We start from the raw sequence: 26,714 nt of genomic DNA, 5'->3' as shown, positions 1-26,714 counted from the left end.
CTGAGGGGTGCTAGTTTAGACACTGTGGAAATGCAACATTTTTAAATTGTTAAATAATTTTTGCCATCTGCCTCTGGGAAGCCAGGTGCACGTCAGGCTGACCATTTACCCATGTGCTTTCTCTACCCCAAAGTGTTGTGCAGAAGAGAAATCAGCTATCAGGACTGGATTCACATGTCACCTGTGACTGAAGTCACAGGTTTGGATTGCTTCCTTGGGCTTCTCCATGAGCAGAGGGAAGGGGACCAAAGGATACTTGAGGTTCTCCTCGAGATCCTCCCATATTCTGGGACTATGCAAGGACCAAGTCAGTCTCCAGCCTAGGTCAGAGACAATCTTCAGCTGTGTGCTGGCAACTGAACCTGCCAAGGTGGCAATACAAGAGGGCATTGGTGTCAGCCTCATTTTATACAGCATTACCACTGCAGCTAATCCAGGGCTGCCTGCATGAGGCCCATGGAGCATCACCCACAATGGAGAAGAGCTGTTGTACAGCAGCAATCCAGCAGCAGGCCTCTCTAGCCATGCTTCATTTTGAGCTGCAGTTTCTCACTCAGATGGGCTTTTGGCTGCTTTCCTCTGCCTTGTACCATCTTACAAGTAGTGCTCGATGCTGCTGCATGGAATAATTTGAGTTACAGTCTTCTTAAACTGAGTGGGTGGGGGGGCAGATAGAAGGGCCCTTTGGGAAGATAACTCCCTCATCAAGTTTTAAGCATGTAATTTTACAAGTAATCCCCTCTCTCCAGCCAGAGGCAAAGGCAGTCCTGGGGCACAATGCAGGGGAGCAAACCCTGCTGTGGGAATTCAGGCCAGGCAGGAGACAGAACAGCTCAGCCCCGTATCAGCGCAAGCTGTGCGTTCACCAACAATTCAGGTGTGCATTTACAGCAGGTACAAACTGCTCTGTGAAGGAACCTGGTGTGGCAGAGCAGTGTCTGCACAGAGGAAGGTTTTTTTAGTGTGAATGGGCATTTTTTTTCCAAACAACCCAGAGTGTGCTGCTTGTCAGCTTACACACACACCTGCTCAGCTCCTCTCTTGCTGGTGATGCGTCTGTGTCCTTGGCCAACTTTCCTGGCCAGCAAGCACAGCCTCTGCAGTGCTTTCAGCAGGCTGCCCATTGCAGCTCAGTCAGCTGCCAGGGGCGGCTGCCTCCAGGCTCTCCCATACCTGGACGTTCCTCCCTCCCCACTCCAAACTTCAACTTTAAATAAAAAAAAGTAAATTAAAAGGTGGGGGGGAAAGGCGGCATTCACTGATGAAGGCTCTTGCAGGTGCTGGCTGTACTCATCAAAGGGGAGGAAGTGCCAATTACTTCCTTGTAGGAACTGCTTCTGTAATCACAGCGCTCTGCGGTGGAGCTGCAAATGCCGATCCCCTCCCGCCCAGCACAGCCCCTGGGTCATGAGCCACAACAGCAGGCACACCCTCATCACTTGACACTTTCGCACAGGAACGCTCATACCTCTGTTTTCCTTGTGACATTCGCCATTTCCTGGTGGAGTGAGGACAGGCCAGGCTGCTGCTGTGGGCAGCACTGCAGAGCCAGAGCCCAGCAAACTGCCCAGAACAAGCACAGATGCTTCCTGCTCCCAGCCCCAGAGCATCTTGCCACACTGGGAGGTTGGGAGAGTGAGGGGAACTGAGTCACGTTTTTGTTGGGAAATGTCTGTCCTGCCCCCACCATTTGCTGTGGTAAGGCTCTTGCAGCCAAACAGGGAAGCATTACTTGGGGCCCAACCACAGAAATTCAGGAAGAGTTGAGAAGAGCTCTTCCCAAGGACCTCCCAGGCTCTGGAACCTCTGTGCTTTGTCACACTATTCACAGGGGCTCAGACTTCATGGCAACAAGAAAAGCCATGTGCAAACGTGGCACCAAAGAAAACATATCACAAAAAAAAAAAATTAATAAAGCTTTTTTGTGCTGGTTTTTTTTTTTCCAATGCTGGCAGTAATAATTTTGTTCAACTTTTTTTGGTGTGCACCTTCTTATAAAAATACCAGTAGATACATCTTCTGGAGAAGCTTATTTCCTAGAAGAGTGCACACTCTAAACTAGGAAATGAAGCTGGAAAAATAACAGATCTTTGCTCCTCCTATTCTGCTTTTTTCTACACTTTATAAACGCAAGACTTGTCTTAGCTAAACAGTATTTTTTTCAGCTTCATTCTTTAGGGTCTTATCTTTTTCTCAGTTACAAAGTTATATTCTCCACATTACTGCAGTGTTTAAAATAACTATTTTAATGACACACCCCCAAAAAATCCTGTCACTGTGGCAAATGGAGTGCACCAGAAAACCCCATCCAAACACCTGGGAAGGCAGAGCAGTAGCTCACAGAGGGAGGTGCTGGCTCTCTCTCCCTGCTGCTGTGCCCCAGCACAGCCCCGTGACCTTAGAGCAGCTGATGTTCTCATCCAGAAGAGAATCTCTTCTGCTTTGTTCATCCCAGCTTGCTGTCCTTCCCCCCCAGATTTTGTACAGAAAAATACAAAGAACACAGACACACAAGTTTAGCTTGCTGACATAATGCCCATATTTAATCTTTTAAAACAAGAACAAAATCAAGAATAAAATCAAGAATAAAAATTTCATTTAAGTCATACAGTACATTAATCTTTCAGCAATGACCCAATCTACAGTACTCAAATGCCTGGCATGAAGCCTATTATCTCAGCATTTAACAAGTGTATAACCAGTGACACAGTAAAAGAAGAGCTCACAATACACAGCTAACACAATGAGTTTAGATTTTCTTCTAAGAGTCCAGCTAGGGTTTGTAATACATGGGTCATTTTTGAACCATACTTTAATCAGCTTTTTGTTCAGTCAATCTGTTTGGGGCTTTTTTTTTTTTTTTCTGTTATGTGAGTTTTTCCATTATGTACAGGAAGATTATTTCAAATGAAATTGCACAAGTTAGAATATCTATCTATAGGCATACATGGTCATTCTAACTAAAAAAATTTAATAAGCAGTAATTACTCAGTCCTGGTTATACATTCCTAAAGGCTTAATAATACAGTTTTAAGAAGAAAAAGAAATAAAACAAAACACAACAAAACACAGCTGTAGGGTGGCAATCTCTGTAAGAAGCCTTCTTCCCTCCCGAAACAACCAAGGGCTAACTGTACTTTCCATGTTTGAAATGGGGTCTACAAAGAAGTCATTTCAGCAAATAAACAACAAAAACCATGTGACTGTGTCCTCTCTAAAGTCTGAATGGTTCGATGCATAATTCAGTGAAGCTCTCAAACAAATAATACTGTAGGATGCAGACTGTTAACAGAAATTAGGACAATATGCCCTGATAGAACATTTGGGTAGCAAAACTGTTATGTATGAAAGGGCCATTACCCAGTGGTTAAAGCAGCTTGAAGCAGGACAGCCCTGCCAGGGGAAAGGGTGGGCGCTTCTGCTCCTCAGCCAAGGCTACAGCTGAATTCTCCCCACCTCTTACCAAGCACTTGCCCTGCCCACTCTCAGCCCCTTCCTCCTGTCTGAGGTGGAATCCCCAGCCCAAGGGCCAGGGGAGCATGGCAGCATGTGAGCCCTCCCTCTTCCCATCCCAGATCCTGATGCTGAGCAGCAGGCACGGGTCTGCTTCTGCTGCAGCTCCACCACAGGCAGGAAGACTCCTCTCAACCCACCGTGGTGCAGGCAGGAGCTCTGCAGGCTGGGGGCTCCCTCCATCCTGGCCCTGACTGCCAGGAGCAGCCGCTCTCCCAAGAGTAGCCAAACACTACAGACCCCTGAGGGCTACCTCTAAGGCAAGTTAACTGAACTAGGGTGATGGAGCATCTTCTTCCCACATTAGCAAAACATAAACGTAAATAACACAACTGCTTTGACTTCTTTTAGTCTCTCTTTTCTGGTGCCAGGTCCTGCTACAAATGGAAAAAAACCCATAGAGAGCTGCTTTCCTAGATGGAAAAGCAGCAGAATCTTATGCCTTGTGGATCTGCCCTGTAATTTGCTACTGGCATAAACAACAAAAAAAAAGTCCCATTTATTTGGTTGGTTTTTGTGGTGTTTTTTTAAGGAAAAAAAAAACAAAACAATCCAGACCATCTAATGCACCTTCTCTGCACATCACACACGCTCACATGCACACACACCAATGGAGAGCTCCAGAAGAACAGGCATGGGAACCACAAAGCCCAGACGGGGAAAAGACATGGGGAATCTCACATTTCTGTTTTCAATTCTCATTTAGCAATGAAGCAGCAAAATGATGTATTGCAAGAAATAAACAGTCACAGAACACACATACACCCGAATGCAACCATGGATACATTTTTCCCATTTTTTCTTTTTCTGACAGACGTTGCTATTAATCTGACAGTTTCTTTCTGGCTGTGCTGAAGTTTTTGAAGAGCATCTGGTGCTTATTTAACCTTTATCAAAACACAAGAACCTCAGTGGCAATGGACAATCCATCTCATTAGTGCCACAACCAACCATCTCTGCTTGAGATTCTCTACAAAACCCTTCTGGAAGTTGAATCTGACTCTGCCTCTTTAGTGCCACTCTTGGTTGTTGCTTTTTTTTTTTTAAATTAACAAACACAGCATATTAATGCAAATTCGATGTTTTCTAAAAAATGCTCAGATAATTAGTTCAGCAATATGCAAAGTGCATCTATTTGGTTCTTTCCATAGATCACCTTCTGTTTTAAGTTTAAATTCCTTCACAGTTTAAAATATTGTGAAGAAATTATATGTATACTTTATGTATAGAACTATTTATATACATACACATATATACACACAACTCTGTACTTTATATAGCCATAAACACTCACTACTTAACTATTTATATTATATACACATGGCATGAACACACGCTCAGTGAAGAGTTGGTGCAGGCTGAAACCATTCCATCGGGTTTAATGGAATAACAACAGTGAAACCATGAGTGAGTTATCAAGAGACACAGACATACATCTATTAGATAAGTGAAAGACCAATTAAATCAGCTCTTCCATTTTCCTATTAGCACAGGATTGTTCCCACCCCATTCCACGCTCCATAAGCACATACACAACTACTCTGCATTCAGTTTAGGTGAGAGGGCGGTGGTGGTTCTTTTTCCTAGATGAAAGAAGAGTCCATATTCACTCGGGCTCACCGCAGCCTCTCCTGCAGGAGTGGGCACAGCTGGCCTGGGTGCCGTGCAGGATTCCAAAGGCTGCGCCGCCGCCAGCTGAAAGCACCTGCCAAAGCTTTATTGCATGGTTATGGGACAGCTATCAACTGTTCACAGTCTGTGAACTCTCTCCAACAAGTGGTACAACTGTATAAATACATACTTTAGCACAAAACAGTTTAACACGAGGCAAGTCCAAGTACAAATGAGACCTAAAGGCCTATGGGTGAACTTTAAAGGCCAGCAGTTCTTCAGAGTGCATGTTGTTTAAGGAACGCAAGTCAGGTAATTTCAAAAGAAGTTTTGTGAAAATAGAGGCTTCGTTTGGGTGATTTTTCATAATTAAGGTCCTTAATGCACGGATTAGTGTTTCCTGAAGTGCCTCCACAGAATTGACATTTTCTATTCCAGAGCGATCTAAACAAAAGGGCAGGGTGAGAGGGAGAGAGAGAAATTTAAAAAACAGGAGGGTAGGGGGAAAAAAAACTTGATTGAACAGATGTAGCCTGCAACATAAAACCAGGGCAAGAATCCCTTACTAAATTAACAAGCACAAGAAAAATCAGATACTTATGCCAGAAGTTTTAAATCACACCCCAAAGGTCTTTCAAAGGTTATTTAGCATTAACTTTTCAAAGTACTAAGTTCATGCCAAACTGGCAGCATTCAATCACTATTTCTGTGATCCCTAACCCATGTTTCCAGAGGATGACAGATTGAAGCAAATGTTTAAATATGTTGCTGAATCACAACTTTCAACCCAAGGAAAAAGACAGGGTGCGTGAAAGTAAAAATTTCAAACGTTTCTTAAGGCTAGATATAGATAGAATCCTAAACTTAAACTGAAGGTTTGAGGAGGAAATCCCACTCTGGACAAGCCACAGTTGTTATCTGCACAATGGAATTCTCAGGGGCAAAGGGAGTACAACCCTTCATATGACTGGGCACTATTTCCAAGTGTGTTCTGAAGCACTTAAAAAAATGAAACATGATGCACCCAAATATTCCCAGCTGAGGAAAAGAAGAATGTCAACATCAAGACAAATATTATGTTCTCACATACTGCACTCCCACCACACCTGAAGCACTGCTTTCAAGAGAGCTGTATTTAAGCTGAACACACTTGGTATCATTAGGTGGAACCTCAGTAAGCGGCTTGAAAGGATGAATTTTTAAGTAAAACATCTCACCACATAATCATGCACAGTAGCTGTTTTTTTTTTTTTCCAAGCTGTAGCTTCTTTTCTTAAACACTATGTAAATTCAGCAGGGCACACAGACAGCCGAGTGACTGGCACAAACAGAAATGTGCTTTGATGTGTACATGTACTTAAGCACTTTGCAGAACTGGGACGTGGAATGACAACAGCTTTCTGGAGTAACACTGAGTCAGATCCTACAGAGTGGGAATCCCTTCCTTCTGCTGTCAGTGCCAATCCCATCAGATTGCTCAGGTGAACAGGCTAGGAAGTCCCCCTGGACTACTCAGTGCAGTTCCCTACTGCTATAGGGAAAATGATTACATAATCCAATTAAGGATGCATCTTGAAGCAGTTACGTGCGTTTTGTTCCTTTAGGAAGATTGTTCCAGAATATTCTACAATTAGGAGCTCTGGTTACTATTAAACAATTTTTATTAGCACACATTCCACTTTTCTGTGAACATTGTCCAATAGGTTTGACGGCTGCTGTCCCAAGAGAACATGAGTGAGGAGAAATCTCTCTGCCTTTATTTATTAAATGATCTCTCCTGCTTGTCCCCTGCTCTGCAAAAGCTTTGCTCTATTCTGAGCAGGTACAGTGACATTTGCACAGAACATGCCCAACAGAGTTCCACAAGAGCTCTGGACAGTGAGAATAGCACTGCCTTGCCTCTGAAGGTGGAAGAATGCAGCCCAGCCTTTCCTGGCTGGCCCGGGTGAGTTACTGTAGCCTCCTCATTTCAATTACTCCAAGTCTTTCTACCCCCTCTCAGTCACTTCCAGTCACTCCCAGTGGCCAGCAGAAGATTTTAGTATTATGCTAGCAAGGGAGAATAATAGAGGGTGTGTACTTCATATTCTTCTACCACAAAGCAAGACCCTTAGTTAAGGGATTATCTGCTCTCTAGACCTGCACAAACCACATTCCTTCAGCTTTGCTTCCACCCTGCTTTTTCCTCCTCCAGTGGCCATGATCCACCTTGCTACCTCTCCTCCATCTTCAACACATCCAGCCAACTGAAGCCAGAGGTGAAGCATTCTTTTAGTTCTGGAACAGTACCAAGATAATTCCTCAGCACCACCCAAGTGTGAGCCTGCTTTTTCTTCCTTTGCCATATGACATGGGAAGGAGAGGATGTACAGAGTTACAAAGTCCTTGCTACTACCACCCCTGCTTCTTCTGTACATTCTAAATACTACTCCTAAGAGTGGTTATTCATCCAGTGTTAAGTGGAGATGTTTCTCACAAGCAATCTCCTAACTAGCAGTATTTAGAGACTTCATTTCTTTTTCCATTGGTGGGTTTTGTTTTTTTCTTAGTTTTAATCAACTAAAAGTCTTTAAAAAGATCTTTAATTAGTGCAGCATGGTACTTTATATTGTGGATCACCTAAGCATTCAACAGTCACACTCCCTTCTGCTTTTGGAACTGATGTAAATCCTGACTCCTAGCTCCCTTTCAGTCTTCTCTTGAATAACCTTCATTCTGATGAAGAAGTCATAATGGCCTTTTTCTTCCACTTCCAGTCCTTCTTACATTTCTTACATGGCACTTTTCCCTTTGCCTGCATCCCAATGTCATTCTCTCTGATCCTGTTCTTCCAACTCTTCATCTCCAATGAAGCACCACCTCCCCTTATAGGAAATTACTTTTTTGGTTACACTACTCCTCAAAGAGTGGGATGCAGGGATCTGTCTTTCAAGATCTGTTTAATCAACACATGCCCACAATCCTTCAGCTCTACAGGCAAGTTCTCTTCCTGGCAATCCCTCTCACTGTAAGCATCTTCCCCAGGAACTCTGCTGAGGCCACTTCTGTTCTTCACTACCTGCCTGAGCACAAAGCCTGCTCATTTACTCACTTGTGCAAAGTAACAACTGCAGCATTTCAATCCAGTCTCATGTAACAGAGAAAAGTTGCTCTGAAAATTTTTGAACTCACATTTATCATCAGGGTTAGCCTTGTGTCTGGAATACAGCCCCAACATTGGCTAATAAAGCTGTACTTTATAAAACTCTACAAAATTTTGTGAAGATGTCCAGGAAGGCTGTGATCAGACTGCAGATCAGATCATGAGGCAGCTAAGATCGACAGCAATAATATCCAAAATACAATCTGAAAAACCCTCAGCAACTGCAAGAAGCCTGAATGCCAAACACCTTCTCTTTGTCCTGCTGCATGGCTGACACCACATGCTGCACATGTTACATGCCATCCCTCAGCTAACCCCTGCTGGGAGCTGGCAATCAGCACAGCGCATTAAAGGCTGGGGAGATGGCACTGTGCTGGAAGCACATTTAACAGAACAGATACAGCCACTTAGACTGAAAACAGGTGGCACAGAGATTGAGATATTCTAGGACCCAGGAGCTGAGCAAGCAAGAAGAACTGGTGTAAGCCTAGTTAGAGTGCTCAAGAAGAAAAGAGACCTGGTTGTCAGTCCTTATTTTAAAGGCTCCCTGCAGTTCTTGTCAAGAATTTCCAGAGTCTGGAAAGGCAACTAAGACCTCAGGTTTCTCTCTGTTATCTGAACATTTTCGTTAACAGATTCCATGCTTCCTTCAGATCATAGAGCCATGCTTCCTTCACACTGCCATTTGTTCTGGCTCTTGAAGCTTGCTAATTCTGTGCTACCCTCTGCTCATCATCATGGCTCACAACCTGAAGAAGCGACAGCTGCCCTGTCCTGTGCTGTCACATTTCAGCTCAGCTATGGGCAAAGCTATTAGCCTGAACTGTCCTACCTTGTTACAGAGGCCTCACGTGCCTACAGCACCATGCCTGGGTGCCCCTCCTTGGTAACACGTGGGTCTAAATTGCTCATGTGAAAGAGGTGCCCTTGTTCAAGGAGTTCACTGCTCCCCAGCTGCTGCCTCGCTGTCTAAGTGGGCACTGCGAGCATTCCTGCTACCTACCCCTAGGAGAGCTTCTTCCCCAGCAAGCAGGGATTCTGCATCTTGCATTCCAGGCATTATATGCAGAGCTAATGTGCCTAATTTGAGGCTTGAGATAATACTACAGAAGTAGGTGCTTAATCCTTCTTTGAATCTGAGCCAGGGTGTTCTGTCTATCCAGGGACTGAAACAAGATAGGAGGCCGGTGAAGATGTCAGTGGATTGGCAGGCCTTTAGTGGAAAGAAGTCACGATGCAGATGATGGGGCTTTCTTGCTGACATAGGCAGAGATCAAACTGGTGGATTTAGACTTAAGTAAAATACGCAATAGACTTAAATGACAGCACTGGGAAGCAAAAATACCACCTTATCCAAAGACTTATGCTGTGCAAGTCAGGAGTAATTTCAGTGATGCCTGTCCTGTGAAACTTAGAGAAGCCAGACAAATAGCATCTAAATGGCCATGGAGCAGCTATTTGTTTTTGCATTACATAGAAGCAGTAGAAAACATAAGCCCATTGTCACCTTTTTTTTAAGGTAATATTAGAAACACTAGGTATCTTAGAAAGTACATTACAGGCTCCTAGTACCTTAAAACCTACTCAACTGCACTTATACATGAAATAACAAGGTATACATTTTACAGAAAACTTTTAATAGTCACACTCAATTTTTGGCAAAGGTGCAAGGTAACTTTCTCTCCTTACCAGCAGATACCAGGACAACCGCTGTAAACAAACTCATCTCCTCATCACTAAGTTGCAGGGCATTTAGTTTCTCACTAAATTCAAACATTGAGTTGAGCAGATCACCAGCTCCCATTGAATGCAAGTCATCCACACTGTACTTCTTGCCACTCAGGAAGGTGACAGTACGTTCCTTTGCATCAAACAAAGATGCAAATCGTACCATTAAAACCTGGAGAAAGAAAAACGAAGAAAAAAAAGAACAAGAAAACCAGATAAATGGAGGTGCATTTGTAGAAAAGCCAAAGAAAAAATTAAACCTTTTAACATCATTCAAAGTGTCTCATTAACCATTCTAAAAGCATTCTGTACAGAAACTGTCAGCATGCTATTGAGCTGCAAAACACAGTGCAAGCTCTGGCCCCGTAATCTGAGAGAAACAAACAAGTGACAAAATTAGGGAGTGGATGCAGGGGAGGGGCTACAGCATATGAAAGGCAGGAAAATTAAAATTTAAGCCTCAGACAGCCTGAGCCACACAGACCATGTCATTCTTAAATATGCCAGTAGGACAACTTGCTTAAGCCACACAACAGCCAAAGGCACACAGAGCATTAAAAGAAATGTTTTCTTGCCAACACTCATGAGGAGCAAAATAAAGGTACTGAACCAGATTCTCACTTGGCATAAAGTGGAGCAGCTCTATGGAAACAATGCTGATTTACACCACCTGATGATCGGGCCCTCTAGGCATTCTTTGGAAAAGTACCATGCCACATCACTGTACCCACAGGAATGTTAGTTAATGAGCTCTGCTAGAAAGGAGCCACATGTAGAGCTTTTAAGAGACAGGGGAAGCACAGCTTGAGATGGCACCTGGTCTGCGCTGCAACTGGGAATACCCCTTTAGTACAAGCACCTGGGCTGGAGCAGTTGAGGTGTGCTAAACTTACCCCTTTGGGCTGAAATTTCTCTTGTGGTTTCTCAGTTGTACTGTGAAATGTTTCCCTCTGGAATGGCTTGTAGAGTTTCATTTGCTCATGTTCAATAACCTTATTTACATTTTCAAGGTTTAAGTTGCACAGAACAACTTTCTTATTTGAAGAAAATGAACTAACTGGCACTGGTTAAAACTTCAGACTCACTGTAATCTCTTGGTGTGACAGTTGTCTCTTCTCATTTGCCCTACTAACTGCATGAATTCAAATGTTTACTACAGGTGAGAGGAGAACCAGGCTTTCAAAGACTAGTACCTTTGACAAGCTTAAAGAAAGGAGTGTTCAGAACAAACAAAAATATTTGAGAATTCAAACACTGTTCATGCACATTACACGACCTGCTCCTAAATTTAATGAGCCAAACAACATGCAGCAACCTTAATGGACACAGGAGCGCTACGTACTATTCACTTTTGTCAGCTAAGCTATCTGTCCTTTGATGATATTAACTAGAGTGCAGAAACCCAGATGCAGAAGCCATCAGAATACAACAGAAACAGGCAAAGGGCAGGCAGACAAAGCTGAACTCGTGCATTAGCACAGACCCACCAGGTATCCAGCAACCTTTCAGTTCAAAACGGTATTCTCCCTATAGAACTGGGCTTTAGAAACATCTTTAAATAACAGGAGCAACCAGGATTAGTGCTGATATTCAAAACTGAAGCCCATAAAGTTGTGCTGACTTATCCTAAGGTAAAGACCTCACCTATTTCAATGCAACCATTCTAAACAAAGAAGAACAGTTTGGACTATGGCATAGCACAGGATTGATTCATCCCATTTCACTTCAATGGGATGCACGCTGAGGACACACCTGATCAATCCTATCACCTGACCACAGGAACACAGGCACATAAAAATCTCCACTCGGGGAGGTTGCTTGATCATGTCCCTAGCAGCTATAGTCAAATCTGAGTCACTACTCAAAGGGATCCAAGGGCCTTGTTAGCTCTACCATCAACTACATGTGGAGGGGAGGTGGAGAAGGGCCCACTCAAAACCAGTCGAGTTCCTTATTTTAGGCTCAGTGCTGCTTCTGAGCTGGCTCTCAAAGGAAGCCATGCAAATGCCACCACGATACACTGAGCTCCCCAGTACTCCCAGTTCTGAGAGACCTTTACAGCTTGCGTGTGTGTGAATATAAATATAGCTGTGCAGCTTCTGCACCAACATTGCCTCCATGTGTCCTCTTACCCTCACAGGAACAGGCACTCCTCGAATATGACCCGCTAAGAAGCAGTGCCAAGCCAGCCACACCAGACCTGGAGGCAGCACTTTCACTCAGGTTCTTCTATTAACATGCAGACATTGGAATATCCTGGCTCAGTTACCCAGAAGACAGAAATGACCTTGGATGCACCAGGCTTTCAAGATGCTTCTGCCTCTATCGCAATGGTTTCGTTAATCCTGTGGTGGATTTTTTTTCCACTGTTCTGCAGCCCTACCTTTTTTTTTTCCTGTTGCTAAGATGCCACATAGGCCTTTAACTGCAAGTTGTAGCTCACTAACAGGAATCATTAATGTTTCTTATAAATAAGTGAAAAGTGACAAGCATGCAGCCATACATTATTACTAATTCCCCTGGATACAGAAACCTCCTTATCAGCAGTGCTTGTAAACCGGCAAAAAAAGCATAGGAGTGAGGCCTGAGAAAAGCTTCAGGGGAAGCAAGGCCAAGACAAAATGTTTTACTTGCAAAACATGAAGGTTTGCCTTTACATTATAGGGACAGTTCAAGCCAAATTTTTCACTCTCCTCCTCCTTTGCAGAGGAAGGAACCAACATTTTTGTGAAAGGTGAAAGTAGCGAAGAAGTAAAAATACAGTCCTTTCACTACAGGAGTTGTAGATGAATATTAAAAGAATAAGTATAACAGAAAAAAATACATGACAGCAAAATGAAGGAAACAAGAAAATTAATAGACTCCAGGCAACAAGTCTTCCTGTATAACTTGTATCTTCCAACCCAACAATTATCCATTTTAGAACTGAGCTGTATAAATGCAGACAGAAGACCCAACACATCACACAAGAAATTACTTCATTTCAGGTAAATATAAAATCCAGCATCTCTCTTTGAAAGAGTAAATCATGTGAACAAGAGCAAAGGCATCACCAATGTTACACTCCCCAAAAAAGCACAGTAACACCAAATACTTGGGACTTCGGCTCCTCTGACCCTCTCTATTCAAATTTCACATTTGAATATTTATGAAATGTGTTCTCTCTACTCAAATTTCACACTTGAATATTTATGAAATGTGTACGGTCTCCAGCAGACACAAGGGTCTGGAAGGGCAACTAAAACATGATGTAAAGGTCATCTAGTGAAGGTCACTAATTATAAAACAGCACCAAGCTCTGTGGTATCATTTCCAAATTAATACCACTAATTCACATATACGTCATGACCACAAGTGGATGCAATTAACCACGAGGACCTAGTGGGATTAGTCTAGAGTAAGTCAGGCTGCAGCTGGCACACAGCACCTACAGAGCTGCAGCAGTACACGTATTTACCATTGTTACTGCATTGGACATGGGTGCTTCAGACACTCCCAAGTTGCCACCTAAGTGGTGACTGGTCAGGATTGGATACTCTGGCTTTTGCAGGAAGCAGAGTGGCACAAGGAAGGACATGCAGAGCAGTAAACACATTCCTTGACAAAACTTGTAAGTCAGTAGACAGCTTTCTAACCTATCCACCCTTCCAGATGCAGTACAGCTCCCCAGAGTAAGCAAAGGTAGCTAGAAACCCATAATTATGCATTTATTAATGTCCAGGAAGGAGGGAAGAGTAGAAGGGCTGAGCAGTTTTGAGCTCAGTGGAAGAAGGACAGGCCACCAAAGTCTGACCAAACAGATCCCTCGGACACCATCACCTCAGAGCATCCATGAACAAGGTGGTTTCACCTGATGCACCCCAGTTCTATTTGGCTCTGTTTGTACAGGTCAGATTGATGCACAGCTTGTCAGGTTTGCAATACACACACAGTGGTCTCACCTCAAAGGTCCCAGCCTTCAGAAGATTGACCTGGTCATGCTGGGAGAGGTCTCGGAAACCTGGGATGCGCTTGGCAAATTCCACCACTTCCTTTACTGCAGGAGTAAAACTCATGGAAAACTCTTCCCAGATTTCATGGCCAGACTTGTTTGGGTCCACATGAGGAGTCTTACTCATTGGGCAGACCTGATGTTTGCAAAACACAAACAGAAAACAACTTTTAAAGGTATCATCATTCCAAATACTGACAAATACTCAAGAGAAACATGTTTATTATTCAACAAAAGTCTGCGATAATGACATGGAGAAAAAAAAGAGATCAGTATTCATCAATCAGTTCCCAAAGAAACTGTATTTCTTCCCCTTGCTTTAAAACAAACAAAAAAATCCATGGAATTTTTAGCAATCTGTTTATAAATTCGTTAACTCTGGAAACTACAACATTGTGTACTGCAAAAGACCTGACACAACCAAGGTTAAGCTATTCTTCCCTGATCTCAACTGATCTGCTCTGACATCTGAATTTCCCTTTACTTGTATTATCCCTGTAATTTCACAGTAAATTGCAATTTCACAATCAATCAGTTGCAATCTCACAGTCACTACGACATTCATTCTCCTATCTTTCTTGTTCTGCAGGCAACTGAAGTGCTTCAGTCAAGGCGACAAAGATGCCTTGGTTGCTCAACACCAGAGCAAGAAAGCGAGCCTTGGTTTCCTGAGTCACAGGTTTACACCCTCATTACAAGGATAACCCTCTTCTGCAAGTTTGCTTTTACTTGCAGAAAGGAGAACACCAAGGAACTTGTATTCCAGTATTTCTCAGTCACAAGATGACAAAATGCTCTTTCTTTTATACAAATATACAGCAATTTTTTGTAGGAAAGTCTGAATCCATTACACTGAGATCAGACATATCAGTCAGGGCTGACTGCCAATAAATTCCCTCTGCAAGAGTCAACCAGAAGCTCTGCGATATTTTCAGTTCTAGCTTCTAAAATTTACATCTTTTAATGAAGCTTAAACCTTTTAATATTCATTTCACCTGTCACCATCAAGGACAAAAATTCCTTTTAAGTATTCCTCACAAGTATACTAAATGGTGTATGTAATCCTACATAATGTCAGCAAAACAAAGAGAAAACAGTGAAATAGATTAGCAATTCCTCAGAGCTGTGCTGTTTTTTCAGGGCATCTTGAATACGGTAATTGCCGAGCAATTCTTTGCGTGGGAGGTCCTAAGATTACAAGACTATAATATTTTGGCAAAAGAAAAAGTCTAGGCACACAACCAGAAGGACAGCAGATGCCAACCACTGCTCTGCCTGTGATATTGCAATGGTTCACACATAGGTACTGTTATAAATACAGCACTTTCAAAAAATAAGGAATCTCTGGTTCAGTACCCTGATCTGTAATGGACACAAAAATCACCTTAATTTCTCATTCTACAACAGCATACCCTTACCCACAGGCACTCAGTCCCAAGGGGAAACTACCACTTCCACACCCAGTGCATTGTGTCTGTGGTCTCTTGATAGACCTCAGGCCAAGAACCAGAATATTTCAAATTAGAGGAGACCCAAAAGGATTGAGTCCAACTCCGTGCTCCTTTTAGAACCACCTAAAACTAAATCATATGCCTAAGAGTGCCATTCAGGCACTCCGTGAACTCTGACAGGCTTCCTATGGAAGCAGTGGTCAGCTTGTACAGTCACCAGTTCTCTTCAGAGGAACCTCTTCAGGAATGACCTGTTCTGCTTTTCTGGTTACAGGGATATTGAGTAAAAATGACCAAACCCCTGAACATCTGTCTCCATACAGGTTCAGAGCCTAATTATTTGCCCTTATTGCTGATGACTCATTTTGGTCAGATTCTGAACTCACTGAGTTCTTGGGCAGAACCCTCATTCATATCAGGGATGTGGGGCGGGGAGGGGGAGCTGCAGTGCTCTGCTGGATATGGTTTTGTCTCTTCATCACTGATTAACTCCTGCCTGCAGCTGCCATGCACAGGTCAAACTGACTGGTTGAGTCTCTGCAAGGCAGCACCACTCCCTGCCCGCCCATACTGACAGGCTTAACCTCTGCTTCTCAGGAGTGCCAAGAATGCCGTTGTAGTGACACCACATACTTTCCCTGCAAGGAAGAAAAGGCTGGGAATTATTATTTGCTATGCTGCAGTGCCTGGAGTCTGCAATTAAGGTCAGACCCTGCTAGGGATGGCATGGTCTATATATGCAATAGACAAAAAGATCTTATTTTTTTTAAGAAAAAACCAAAAAACCAAAAAAGCCCCCATAGAAATGCAGCATCAAAATAAACACCTTTACTGCGGAGACCTTTAGGGGGTCTTCAAGAATATGTGAAGGATCTTCACAAAGTAGGAGGCAGAAAAACGCTGGCAGCTCAAGTACATCAGAAAGGTCAGGGGCTCGCGCTTCACACCAGGAGCGCAGGATGAGAACGAGGATGTTATGTTCTCTCATCCCAGGCTCCAGCGATAAAGAGAAGGACAATCTATTTTAAGGGGCTTACAGAACTGGTTGCCTGAATGGCAGAGAAACAGCAGGTGCAAGGCAAATGAGAGGGACCTGTTAAGCAAAGGCAAAAAAAAAAACCCCAACCAAACCAAACCAACACCCATATGCATAAAACCAGGAAGCACCCTTGTAAGTAATTAAGTGAGAAAATGCTCTAGCAAAGTCATCTAAGGTACCCAGAAGCATGTCCAGAGCCTCACTTGCCTAAGTACTACAGAGAAGACCCTGAACTTCTCCCTAATAGTTTAACTGTGCATCTTCCTCCTGGCTCTGTTCAGATCTGAACATGTTCTACAGTGAAAAGGATGCACAGCCTGTGGGCCTCATTAAAACAAAACAAATCAAAAAAATCACCAAAAAAGCAGTCTACCCTGCAACAGAGATTTTAGAGCCCATAGTAAGGCCTGTAGACTGGCTTAAAATCCTAGCCCTGGGGTTCGACCCCAGAAATTTGCTCTTAAAACCCTTAAAGAAAATACAATACCTCTGACCGTATAGATTATTTGAAAGTAACGTCTTCAAAAGGATCAAGTGAAAAGGGGAATTTATTAACTCCTGTTTTCATTTTAAAGACAAGTCACATAAAAAACCCATGACTTTTTTCAGCCAATAATCTTTGATGTTATTTTACTTTCAGTTAGCTAAAAACCAAGCCAAGAAACCCCATTAGTAGTACGATTTCCAATCCTTCACACCTTGAGCCATTTTTGTCCTTCATCACAATTTGCACTATTAAACTTGTGTCACCCTTTAAAGTTTCAGCAGTTGTGCTAACTGCGTGCCGCTTCACTGACTATTGAGTCACAGCTGGATCACACCCACCAACAGCTAAGTCAAATCAAACAATTGATATCAATATACCAGATGCATTCTTCCTCCAGTGCTGCAAGAGTAAGTGGCGTTCTTGTTTGGAGAAAAGCCATCTTCTGGGATCCTCTCACACATTCGCTGAGTGTAACCACTGGTGAAGTTCATGCAGTGGCTGTTTGTGAAGCACACAGGGTGCGCACTTGGATAATGCATTGTGCTTCTCCCTTTGTACTGTCCACCAAGGTGCTGCTCCCTGTCAGGGTACTGAGGGCCACCGAGGCCACCAACACAGTGCTCGCTGCTCAGGATGTACTGCTCAGTGCTCTTTGACACCCTCTCCCCACTCTGGGGCTGCATCATCTCTGCTGGGTTTTGGGACTGTTCTTGGTTGTACATGAAAGTGTCTTTGTGGGCCCTGGTGACCATGCCGATCACCTCCTCCTTTGCCATGTCAGCACTAGGAGGGGGAGAAGGGCTTTTGATGGTTTCTCGCTCTTGTTTGGGCTTGGAGGAAAGATCTTCTTGAGGTGCTTGGTCTTGATGTTCTGCCAACGCTTCGCTGGGCAAGTGACCACTGAACTGACTGTTCATCATGGTTTTCATGGCACTCTGCATTTCAATCAACATCCTCTGTTTTTCACGTTTGGGAATACGGCCAAATCGAACAGCTACCGAGGTGGAGAAACGGATAGTGGTGGAAAGGGGAGAAAAAAAAGAAAGAAAAAAAGAAAAAAGTCAGTCCTGAAAGTGTTAGCATGCACATGCAAAATAACACACACCAACAAAAAATCCTGCATTTTAAGGCAAGATTTTAACTGCTCTCACCAATACTACAGCTTGGGTATTACCAGTGAATCAAAGAGCTTTTGGGGCATAGGACTGGCATGAATACAAATGTATGCCACTGTTTAGGGAGAAGGCAGCTCTAAGGAACACAGTCTGCCATGCCTTTTCCCCCTTTGCCTCAAACAATGGTTATGCATTATACACATAGTTGTGTTAACTGCAAAAGTGTCTTTATTAAATCAGCACACCTTCATGAGCTGATAATTAGCTGAATGTAAACACAGTTCATATCATCTTTGCATAGAAGTCCTACAAGACAGGTCCTCACGGACCAATTACGTAACTTACCAAAACAAGAGAATCAATGCTTGAAGCTTACCTTGGGAAATTTTCTTGGTAACTTTGCCTTGACAAGGACACTTTCTGCTGGCAAGGGGATGGGCATCATTGTGGCTGCAGCACTTTTGACCCTGTCCTAGGGAATCTACAACTGCCTCTACCACCCTGTCCAACCGCAGCTGCACAAGGGCTTATAACCAGTTTCGACTGATGTAATTATGCAGTAGTCCATCATTAATGTAACTAAGTCTCTTTCATTAAAGCAGGTGCAACCTTGTGCGCAAACAAGTGCCTAGGGGATGAAATAACTCCTATGCATAACAAGAACTCGGAACAATTATTTAAAATAAGTTCTGGCACTCCACCCACTAAATTATTAACAGCCCGAGATTCCTAGTTCTTGTGAAATAAACACCCAGAGAAAATTTAAAAGTGAAACAGAAGGAAGAGTTCTGGTTGTGGCAGTAAGTTGTAGCAGACAAATGAACTACACTTTCAGCATTATTTATTAAAACGGCTTAAGGAGTGGACAGCAAGCAAGGTGGTCAGAGACACAGACCAATATCAACATTTCCTCCTTGCCTTTCCTCTCCCTCTAAGAAAAGAAAGAAAGAAAAAAAAAAGAGCAGATACATGCTCATCCTATGCACCCAAAGCTAACTCTTTAGGCTCTATGGTGACTACTCTAAAGCTATCAGGTTGGGCAGAATTCCCTTTCATTGAAAAAGCAATAGTAACAAAAGAAAATAGAAAAAAAAACAAAGACAAAAAAAAAGAAAAATATGAGTCTTGTTCAGATTCAGGTAGGATACAGCTGTAAGTCTTAACATTAAACCAAAATTGAGACACTTGTTACAACCATCCCCCCTAGCAGGCCACTGCAGCACATCCCACTGCATCAGCTCCACAGGCAGAGGTCAGCTCTGCAGCTGCCTGCAGTACCACCTCACCAGCCCAGGACACTCATGGAGCAAGAAGGCAAGCTGAACTACATGCTCTCGGACAGGGAACTTCTCCTTAACACTAGTGCTTGGCTGCATTATCTGCCATTAAGACCCTCAGCAATTGTTTTTGAGGTGGGCAGCAGATTCCCTCTCAGAGGATCCCTGCTCAGCACAGGAACGTACCATCTCTCGACATCCCAACAGAGAGGCATTTTTTGAAACGACACTGCTGGCATCTGTTCCTATTCATTCTCATTATAGAACAGTTGTTATTCTTCAAGCACTTCTTATACTGGATGTTTTGCTGAATGCTTCTTCTGAAAAAACCCTGTAAACAAGCAAAAAACCCCACAACTATCATTACAGCACATGTCAAACCCTTCCATCAAGATTCATGTCTCTGCGAGCACGGTAAACCTCACTGCATCGCATCAGCAGCTTCAGAGCCATCAGCCCCAAGAGATTTTAAAGAACTTGGTACTCCTCATGACTTAATTCCCCTTTGTGTGTGATCTGTATGTAATGTGAACTAGTTATGATTTCTAATTACAGAAGATGCTAAGTTGTTCCCTGCAGAGTCAGCACCTAAGAGCAGAGTATCTCCAATATTATCCCTATTGCTGTACCAACAGTTCCTAAGACATGCTCTCAAACAACTATGACATCAAGTGCAAAGGTGGGAGTCAAAATAACTTATTTTGACTTCCATCTCTGCAGTTTGCAATGTTACAGATTACGAAAATACATATGTAGTTCTGGCTTTCCTTGTGGTAAAGAATTGCTTTTCCAAAGCTGTTTTGTTCTGTGTCCCAGCCCAGGTGACAACTCACACCCACTATCTCTTAATGCCATTAACATGCACATGTCTTGCGTGACATGGTCCTTACCACCTCTGCTTCCAGTTCTTGCTCTCTGCTGTGCGCTCCAAGTCAGGCAGGATTGGACAAGGGGTGGGAACAGAAAGTACTGCAGAGTCTGGAAAATGCTGTATACTCCTAAGTGGTTTGCCTGTTCCCTACAACTTCTGCAATTTCTCATATTTAACGGAGAACTATACCAATATCTGTTTTGGCAGTATCACCCCTTTTTCCCCTATGGGGAGAACTTGAGCATTTCACCAGCAGAAAGGTGAGCAGAAATATAGCTCACCTTGCAGCCCTCACAGGCATGAACACCATAATGAAATCCTGAAGCGACATCTCCACAGACTTTGCAAAGAAGAACCATGCCATTAAATTCTAGAATCAAACAAAAAAGTCAAGGATATAGAAACCAGTGACAACTGCAGGAACACGTTTCCAGCTTTTAAAACCTGGACTTAAATTGAAATATGTCAGGTCAGTTCAACGCATGAAAAAATACAGCAGAAGAACAGACAACATGAATGTACAAACCCCCTAAACAGTTCAGAAGGTACCAGTGCAAGGGTGGGGGGAAAAGAGGACAAACACGAAGCACTCAAACAAATAGGGAGAAAGCACACATTCACTGGGCTGTCAGAGTAGCACTGCACTCAGCTTACAGAAAAAGAAAGTCTGCTTACATTTAAGCACTTTTAAAAGGACCATTCAGTTAACTAGGCCACCAAAGTTCAGGCTCAATCTGTTTTTTCCATCAGGACAAGAAAGCCTATGAAAGGCTACAGTTTCCCCAACAGAGAATAAACACTTTTTCTTAAAAACCAGAAATACTAAAGGACACTTTAGAATATATTCAACACTGGATATACACTGTACCTATCTGATAACAATTTAGGGTAACTCAGCCATATCTACATGTGTAGAGACCACTCATTTGAGTGCATATCCAGAATGGCTTGCACACTTGAACTTGAAAATACCTTCTCAATCCCATAAAAATGCTCATGGTTTGGGTTTTTTAAGTTTCTCCCCGGCTATTTTATTTCAGCTTGTCAATAAAATTTTTTGCAAGTCCTAAGTGCTGGTCTAACATGGGTTTCACTGAAGCCAATGGGAATTTTACCAGTGATTTCAGTAACCACAAAGTTACCTTAATCCAACAGAGACAGCTGGAAATACTCCCACAGAAACATACTCTACCAGCAGAGTAACTTATTTGACATTTGGATTTCATTTGTAAAGTGGAACTAAAACCTTTTTTTTAAGGTTTTCAAAAAGAAAAAGAGCCAAACAGCAACTTTTTCTTTTTTTATTTTTAACACAGTTAGTACTGAGCTAAAAAAGTTATCTATCTATCTGAACAATTTACAACAGGTTTCATTCCAGGAACCTCTGTCCTGACACCAAAAATCTAGTTACTTAAGAATTTTTAAGTAAAGGTTCTTACTAAAAACTTAAGGTAGGAATACTTAAAAAAATACCCAAACAACAACGCAACAATAAAACCCCTATTTGAGGTAGAACTATTAGACAGTTATTCTAGCTTCATAACAATCCAAAACAATAAAACAGTTCTGCCAGTAAAAGAATTCAGCCTCCAAAAGACTAAATTATAGCTGTTTGCTCAATCACTCATTCCAATATTTATTTTGAATCTTGCCCTTCCAAAACTGTTCAAATATACTTCTCTATCACTGATCTTTTCTGATTACCAAAAGAAGTGTGAAGTAAATATGTAGAGATAGGATTGTTGTATGCATTTTAAAAGGCCATTCTTTAGCTCCAGTTTATGAGTATTTTTTTCACATCCACAGAATTATGACTTGGAATCAAAAAGATAACTGTTCCACCCACAGCTATAAAAGTATTACGCTTGGGTAATTTATTTTGTTCCTCACAGCTGGTGGGGGGAAGGAAGGTGAAGGGGCAGGGGACAGGGTATGAGAGAACAGAAAAACTAGATTTCCAAGACAGCTCCATAAATACTCCTGAAGGCAATTTCTGATTAGATCACCTTTACTTCATCACTTCTTTTTAACCGACTGTTTGATTTTCCTAAGATCAGTTTTCACTTGTGACAATTTGAAGTAAAGCTGGACTGTATTTATGGGCTGTTTGAGGTTGGCAGCAATGGGACCCCCATCGTATGAGCATTTGTATGGCAATACCTTATGCATTACCACACACATAATGCCAGAAGACAAACATGGAGGCTTTGCTATGCTCCTACACCACAAGCCAAAGGGAGACCTGGTTGTAACACACGGGGCTGTAACACAGAAGGGGAAAATGGTGTTTTCAGGAACTGGCACCAAACATACTTGTGACTCCATTATGGCCTTTTGTCAAACCAGCAACACTCGACTGGTTTGTTTTAATAGTCTCCTCCAGCCGATCGCTCTTGGGTGCCCCGTCAGAGCCTTCACTGCTCCGGCCATTGCATCCGCTTTCCGAGGAGGAGCTGTTTGGAGGAGATGGAACAGGCGAAGAGGACGACTGGAAACCGCTGTCTGAGCTCTCGCTGTGACATGAGGCTGGGCTAGATGCCGAGCTCGAAGAGCTGATGTAAGCTATCACACCCCCTAAGGCAAGAAAAAAAAGGCAGCATGTAGTGACATAACCAGCAGACATGCACCGCTGCCATGTGAGCCACGCCGTGACCCAGCACCACCAGATCAGCCATTACGTGCTCCTGGGAGCACTCCTTGCCCTCCCTCTCTCCCTCAAGCTCGTTTGTCTCCATTCGTTTTCTACCGCTGACCTCCCAGTCTGCCTCATCCCCTTCTCCCATCCTATCAGCCTCCTCTGGTCCAGGCCAGGATGAAATGGCATAACCAAAAGATGGAGCAACAAGCCATGGTGCTGGAAGGATGGGGCAGCAGGGACAGGGCACGGAGTGACCCAGAGAGGGTTTCCCTGGCCACCCTCTGAGCAGAGCTCATCTGGAGCCAGAGCCAAGACAGGATCTTACAGCGCTGTGGAGGCAGAATGCAAACAAGCTAGGTTAGGGACAGAAATAGGGCACAGAGAAAGACTTCATGCAGGCTACACGCCAGAGGCACAGAAAGGAAGGGCTGGGAGGTGCTCATGATGCAGAAGGGAAGGGGGCAAGGGAAGGAAATAGCACTGCAGTCTGGTTAGCCTACTGAACGCCATTTGTCCAACTGCAAGCCTCTGTAGCCTTTCTAGCAGCAGCTGAACTCCGACTGCCAGGCTGCTATTTGCAAACAGCCTCTGTCCTGCCGCGTCTTGCAATCTGACACACTTGAGAATCCCTCCTATGAAACAGCTTTTTGTCCTCAGGCAGACCTGGGAGCAGTTCTGGCTTTTCACAGGCTCCTTCTTCTTGCTCGTAAGCAAGAGAAATTGTTTGCACTTCATATGAGTTTGTCTCCAAGACTCAGCATTTCAAAAGTCAACATAAAAACATTTGATATTTCACTCAAGAATTTCAAAAGCCATAGCCGTGAAACTGTTTAAATAAATTACACTCAGTATGTTCTACATTTTATGCCTCTATTGCTCAGTAGACTCTCTTCACTGATGACTCAGGACACTGCAGCAAGGAACCCCACACACCAGTAAGAATTCCAAACTTTAAAAGGGCCATGCACTGCTTTCCTTTGGATGAGAAAAGCACTGGTGTCTGTAGAATCCTTGATCAATTGAACTGGCAAGGCAGGCAGAGCCTGTAGCATCTTACATCAGCCATACCCTCCTCACAGATAAAAGCAGTGGTATTATACAACCCTGGAAACACCACTTCTTGCAGGGACCAATTCTGACTTACAAATAAATTTTCCGTACTTTTATTAGACATAACGGTCCTCTTAGCGCCTCTGCAGCAGCAAAACTGGCCCACTTCCTCTTCAACATTTCATTTTTTTCTACCAAGGAAACCCTTGGCAGGAGGGTTCCCTAAAGAGCACGCAGCCCAGGAGCTCCTGGCAGAGCTGCCTGGGAGCAGAAGTCAGACTAAGGGGCCATGTGACACGTGCAGGACAGACAGACTCTGCTCACGTTCCCAGACAGCAGTGTCCCTGCACCCTGCCACACGGGCTGGTCCCGCGCAGATTTATTTATTTTTTTTAAGAAACCCTGCACACAGCATAGCACGCATTCCGGATCAGGTTTTCGGAGAAAGGAGGATTGGCAAGGCGGGGGGAGGAGGGGGGGTCATGAGTTCAGCCAGGGCATGAGAAGCAAGGCATCATCAGGCACCCGTGCTGGGCTGAGGCACCACCTGTTTGACAAAGGTCTGTGCCATCCCCCAGCGGCGCACGCGTCTCTGCCAGGTGCCAGGGCAAAGCTCACTGTTCACCAGGCCCAAGGGAGGCACCGGGCTTCCCAGCAGGCGCCATCCTTATCGGCAGGGGCAGATCGGGACACGCAAGCACAGCCAGCCCCTGCAGGGAGCTCCACGTTTCTCCACGCTGCCACCGCGCCCCATTATCTTTAAACCCTGCTCGTAAAAGAGATGCTCTTTTCCCTCAAGGGTAGGGCCAATGTCACAGAGGAGCACAGAAAGTGCGTGCCTGTGGGGCAGTTTCACCCCTCTTCTCCTTAGAGATGGAGGAGCTCCAGAGAGCTGGGGCTGCTCTGGCACCCTAGAGAGCTTGGCATGCTCTCGCAATTCCTCGTACTTTCTGTTATTTTAGAAATTACACTTCCCTGTGAACCCTGCTTTTGTTTGGTCAGCAGTCAAAAGTTGACTCTCACGCAGAGCACAGGGTGACATGTCAGAACAAAGAGCACAGACACGGAGCACGTACACGTGCACAGGGATGCCGGCACTCCGCAGAAAGGAGGTACCGGGCTGCTCGGTGGGGGAGGCAGCCCCGGTTCTGTGAACTGCCCGGGATTTTCCTAGGGAACCCACCTGCCGGAGGGTGGTGAAATGAATCCTTTGGGCTACGCGGAGCCGCGCTACTGCTGCGGCGGCACCGCCGGCTCGGTGACAAGGACCCTTTGGGCTCTACCTGGCGGGATTTACTTTAGGGAGGGGGCGGGGGGCACCGCAACCTGCTGGTGTTCCATTAACACAGATCTGGCAAGCGGTAACGCCGCAGGGGCGCCAAGCAGGCGGCGAACTGCCCGGGCGATCCAACCGGCTCCCGGGGCGCTGCGGCTGCAGGGGCTCCCCGGCGGGCACCCCCGATCTCCCTGGCTAACAAAGCGGGAAGGGAGCGCGGTCGCCGTGCCCGCAGCCGCCCTCCCGCCTCACCCCATTCCACCGCACCGGGGCTGCGGCTTTTCCCTGCCGCGGTCACGCGGCGCCGGGGCTGGAAGAGCCGGGCCCGCCCTGCGCTGCCCCCGGGCCGCCCCCTCCCCGTTACACAACACCACCCCCGCGCCTCGGGACGGGCCGCGTGCCGCCGCCGCCGCACACGGCCGCACCGCGTGTCCCCCCGCGACCCCGCGCACTCCCCCGCACCGCGCCGCCGGCCCCCCCGGACCCCCCCGCGCTCTCCACCGCGGCGGGGGCGGAGCCGCGGGGGCGGGGCCGCCCGGCGCCGCAGCTGCGGCGCGGCCCCACGTGTCCCCGGCGCGCCCCCGCCACCGCCGCCGCCGCCCCGAATGTAGGTCACCAAAACAGCGGCCGCCCGCGCGCCTCACGTGTCCGCGCCGCTCGCCGCCCCGCGCCGCCGCCCCGCCGCTATTATGCAATGCGCGCGTCACCGCCCCGCGCGGCCAATGAGCGGGCGCGCCGCGCGGAACGTAAACACAGCGCGCACATGGCTCGCCCGGCGGGTCCATGTGAGGCGGCGCGGGGCCGTCCCGGCCGCCGGCCGGGCCGGGGCCGGGCAGCGCCGCCGCCCGCCGCGCTCCCCCCGCCCCGCCGCGCCCCGGCCGACCCCCGCCCGCACCCCCGCGCCCGCCCGGCCCCGCGGGACCATCCCGCACAGCCGCCCCCCGCAGCGGCCGGCCTCGCTTACCCGCGCTGACTTCCATGGCGACCTCCTCCCGCAGGGGCACGGGCGGCGCCGCGCTGGGTTCCGCCGGGCCCGGCTCGGCTCCGGTCGGCGCGGCGCGGCTCCGCTCGGTCGTTGTCTTCCCAGCTCCGTGTTCCCGCCGCAGCCCTACATGCAGCCGGCGGGAGGCTGGCTGGCAGAGAGGGAGGGAGGCGACCGCGCTGTCTCCTGTCAGAGCAGCGGGTGCGCGTCCCCGCCGCGGCGCCCTCCCCTTTACAACAAAAGCGCTCTCGGGGAGCCGCGCAGAGCGAGTGCGGCACCGCCGCCCGCCCCGCCCCGCCTCTGCCCCGCCCCGCCCCGGCGGCCGCCCCGCCCCGCCCCCGGCCGCCCCCCTCACCCAGTGACACACTTTCCGCGCCGGCGGCACCGCTCACGTGCGGCGGGAGCGTGCGGCAGCGCGGGGCACTGCAGCGGCGGCGGCCGCGGGGGCAGCACGGAGCGGGCTCCCCCCGCCCCTCGCCGGGCGGTGCGGCGGGGCAGCCCCGCCGCGGTCGCTGCCGCAGCCGGAGTGGCGCTCGCCCACCG

At 45.9% G+C, this 26,714-nt stretch overlaps 1 protein-coding gene across 1 annotated transcript; it reads right to left on the bottom strand.

The window, feature by feature from the left end:
- Positions 1–2,515: 2,515 nt before the first annotated feature.
- Positions 2,516–26,415, bottom strand: NR1D2 (nuclear receptor subfamily 1 group D member 2). Its single transcript, XM_036397093.2, has 8 exons — positions 26,154–26,415; positions 22,539–22,799; positions 20,507–20,595; positions 19,541–19,685; positions 17,340–17,956; positions 13,936–14,121; positions 9,956–10,166; positions 2,516–5,568 (listed from the first exon to the last, which is right to left on the bottom strand). Exons 1-8 carry the CDS (start codon positions 26,167–26,169, stop codon positions 5,372–5,374), a joined length of 1,722 nt encoding a protein of 573 aa, XP_036252986.1. The 5' UTR covers positions 26,170–26,415; the 3' UTR covers positions 2,516–5,371.
- Positions 26,416–26,714: the final 299 nt, after the last annotated feature.

This window comes from Molothrus ater, chromosome 1 (genome assembly GCF_012460135.2).
Source record: "Molothrus ater isolate BHLD 08-10-18 breed brown headed cowbird chromosome 1, BPBGC_Mater_1.1, whole genome shotgun sequence".
NCBI lineage: Eukaryota > Metazoa > Chordata > Aves > Passeriformes > Icteridae > Molothrus > Molothrus ater.
Note: the sequence above shows the minus strand (reverse complement) of the source record. Positions and strands in the feature narration are given on the sequence as shown.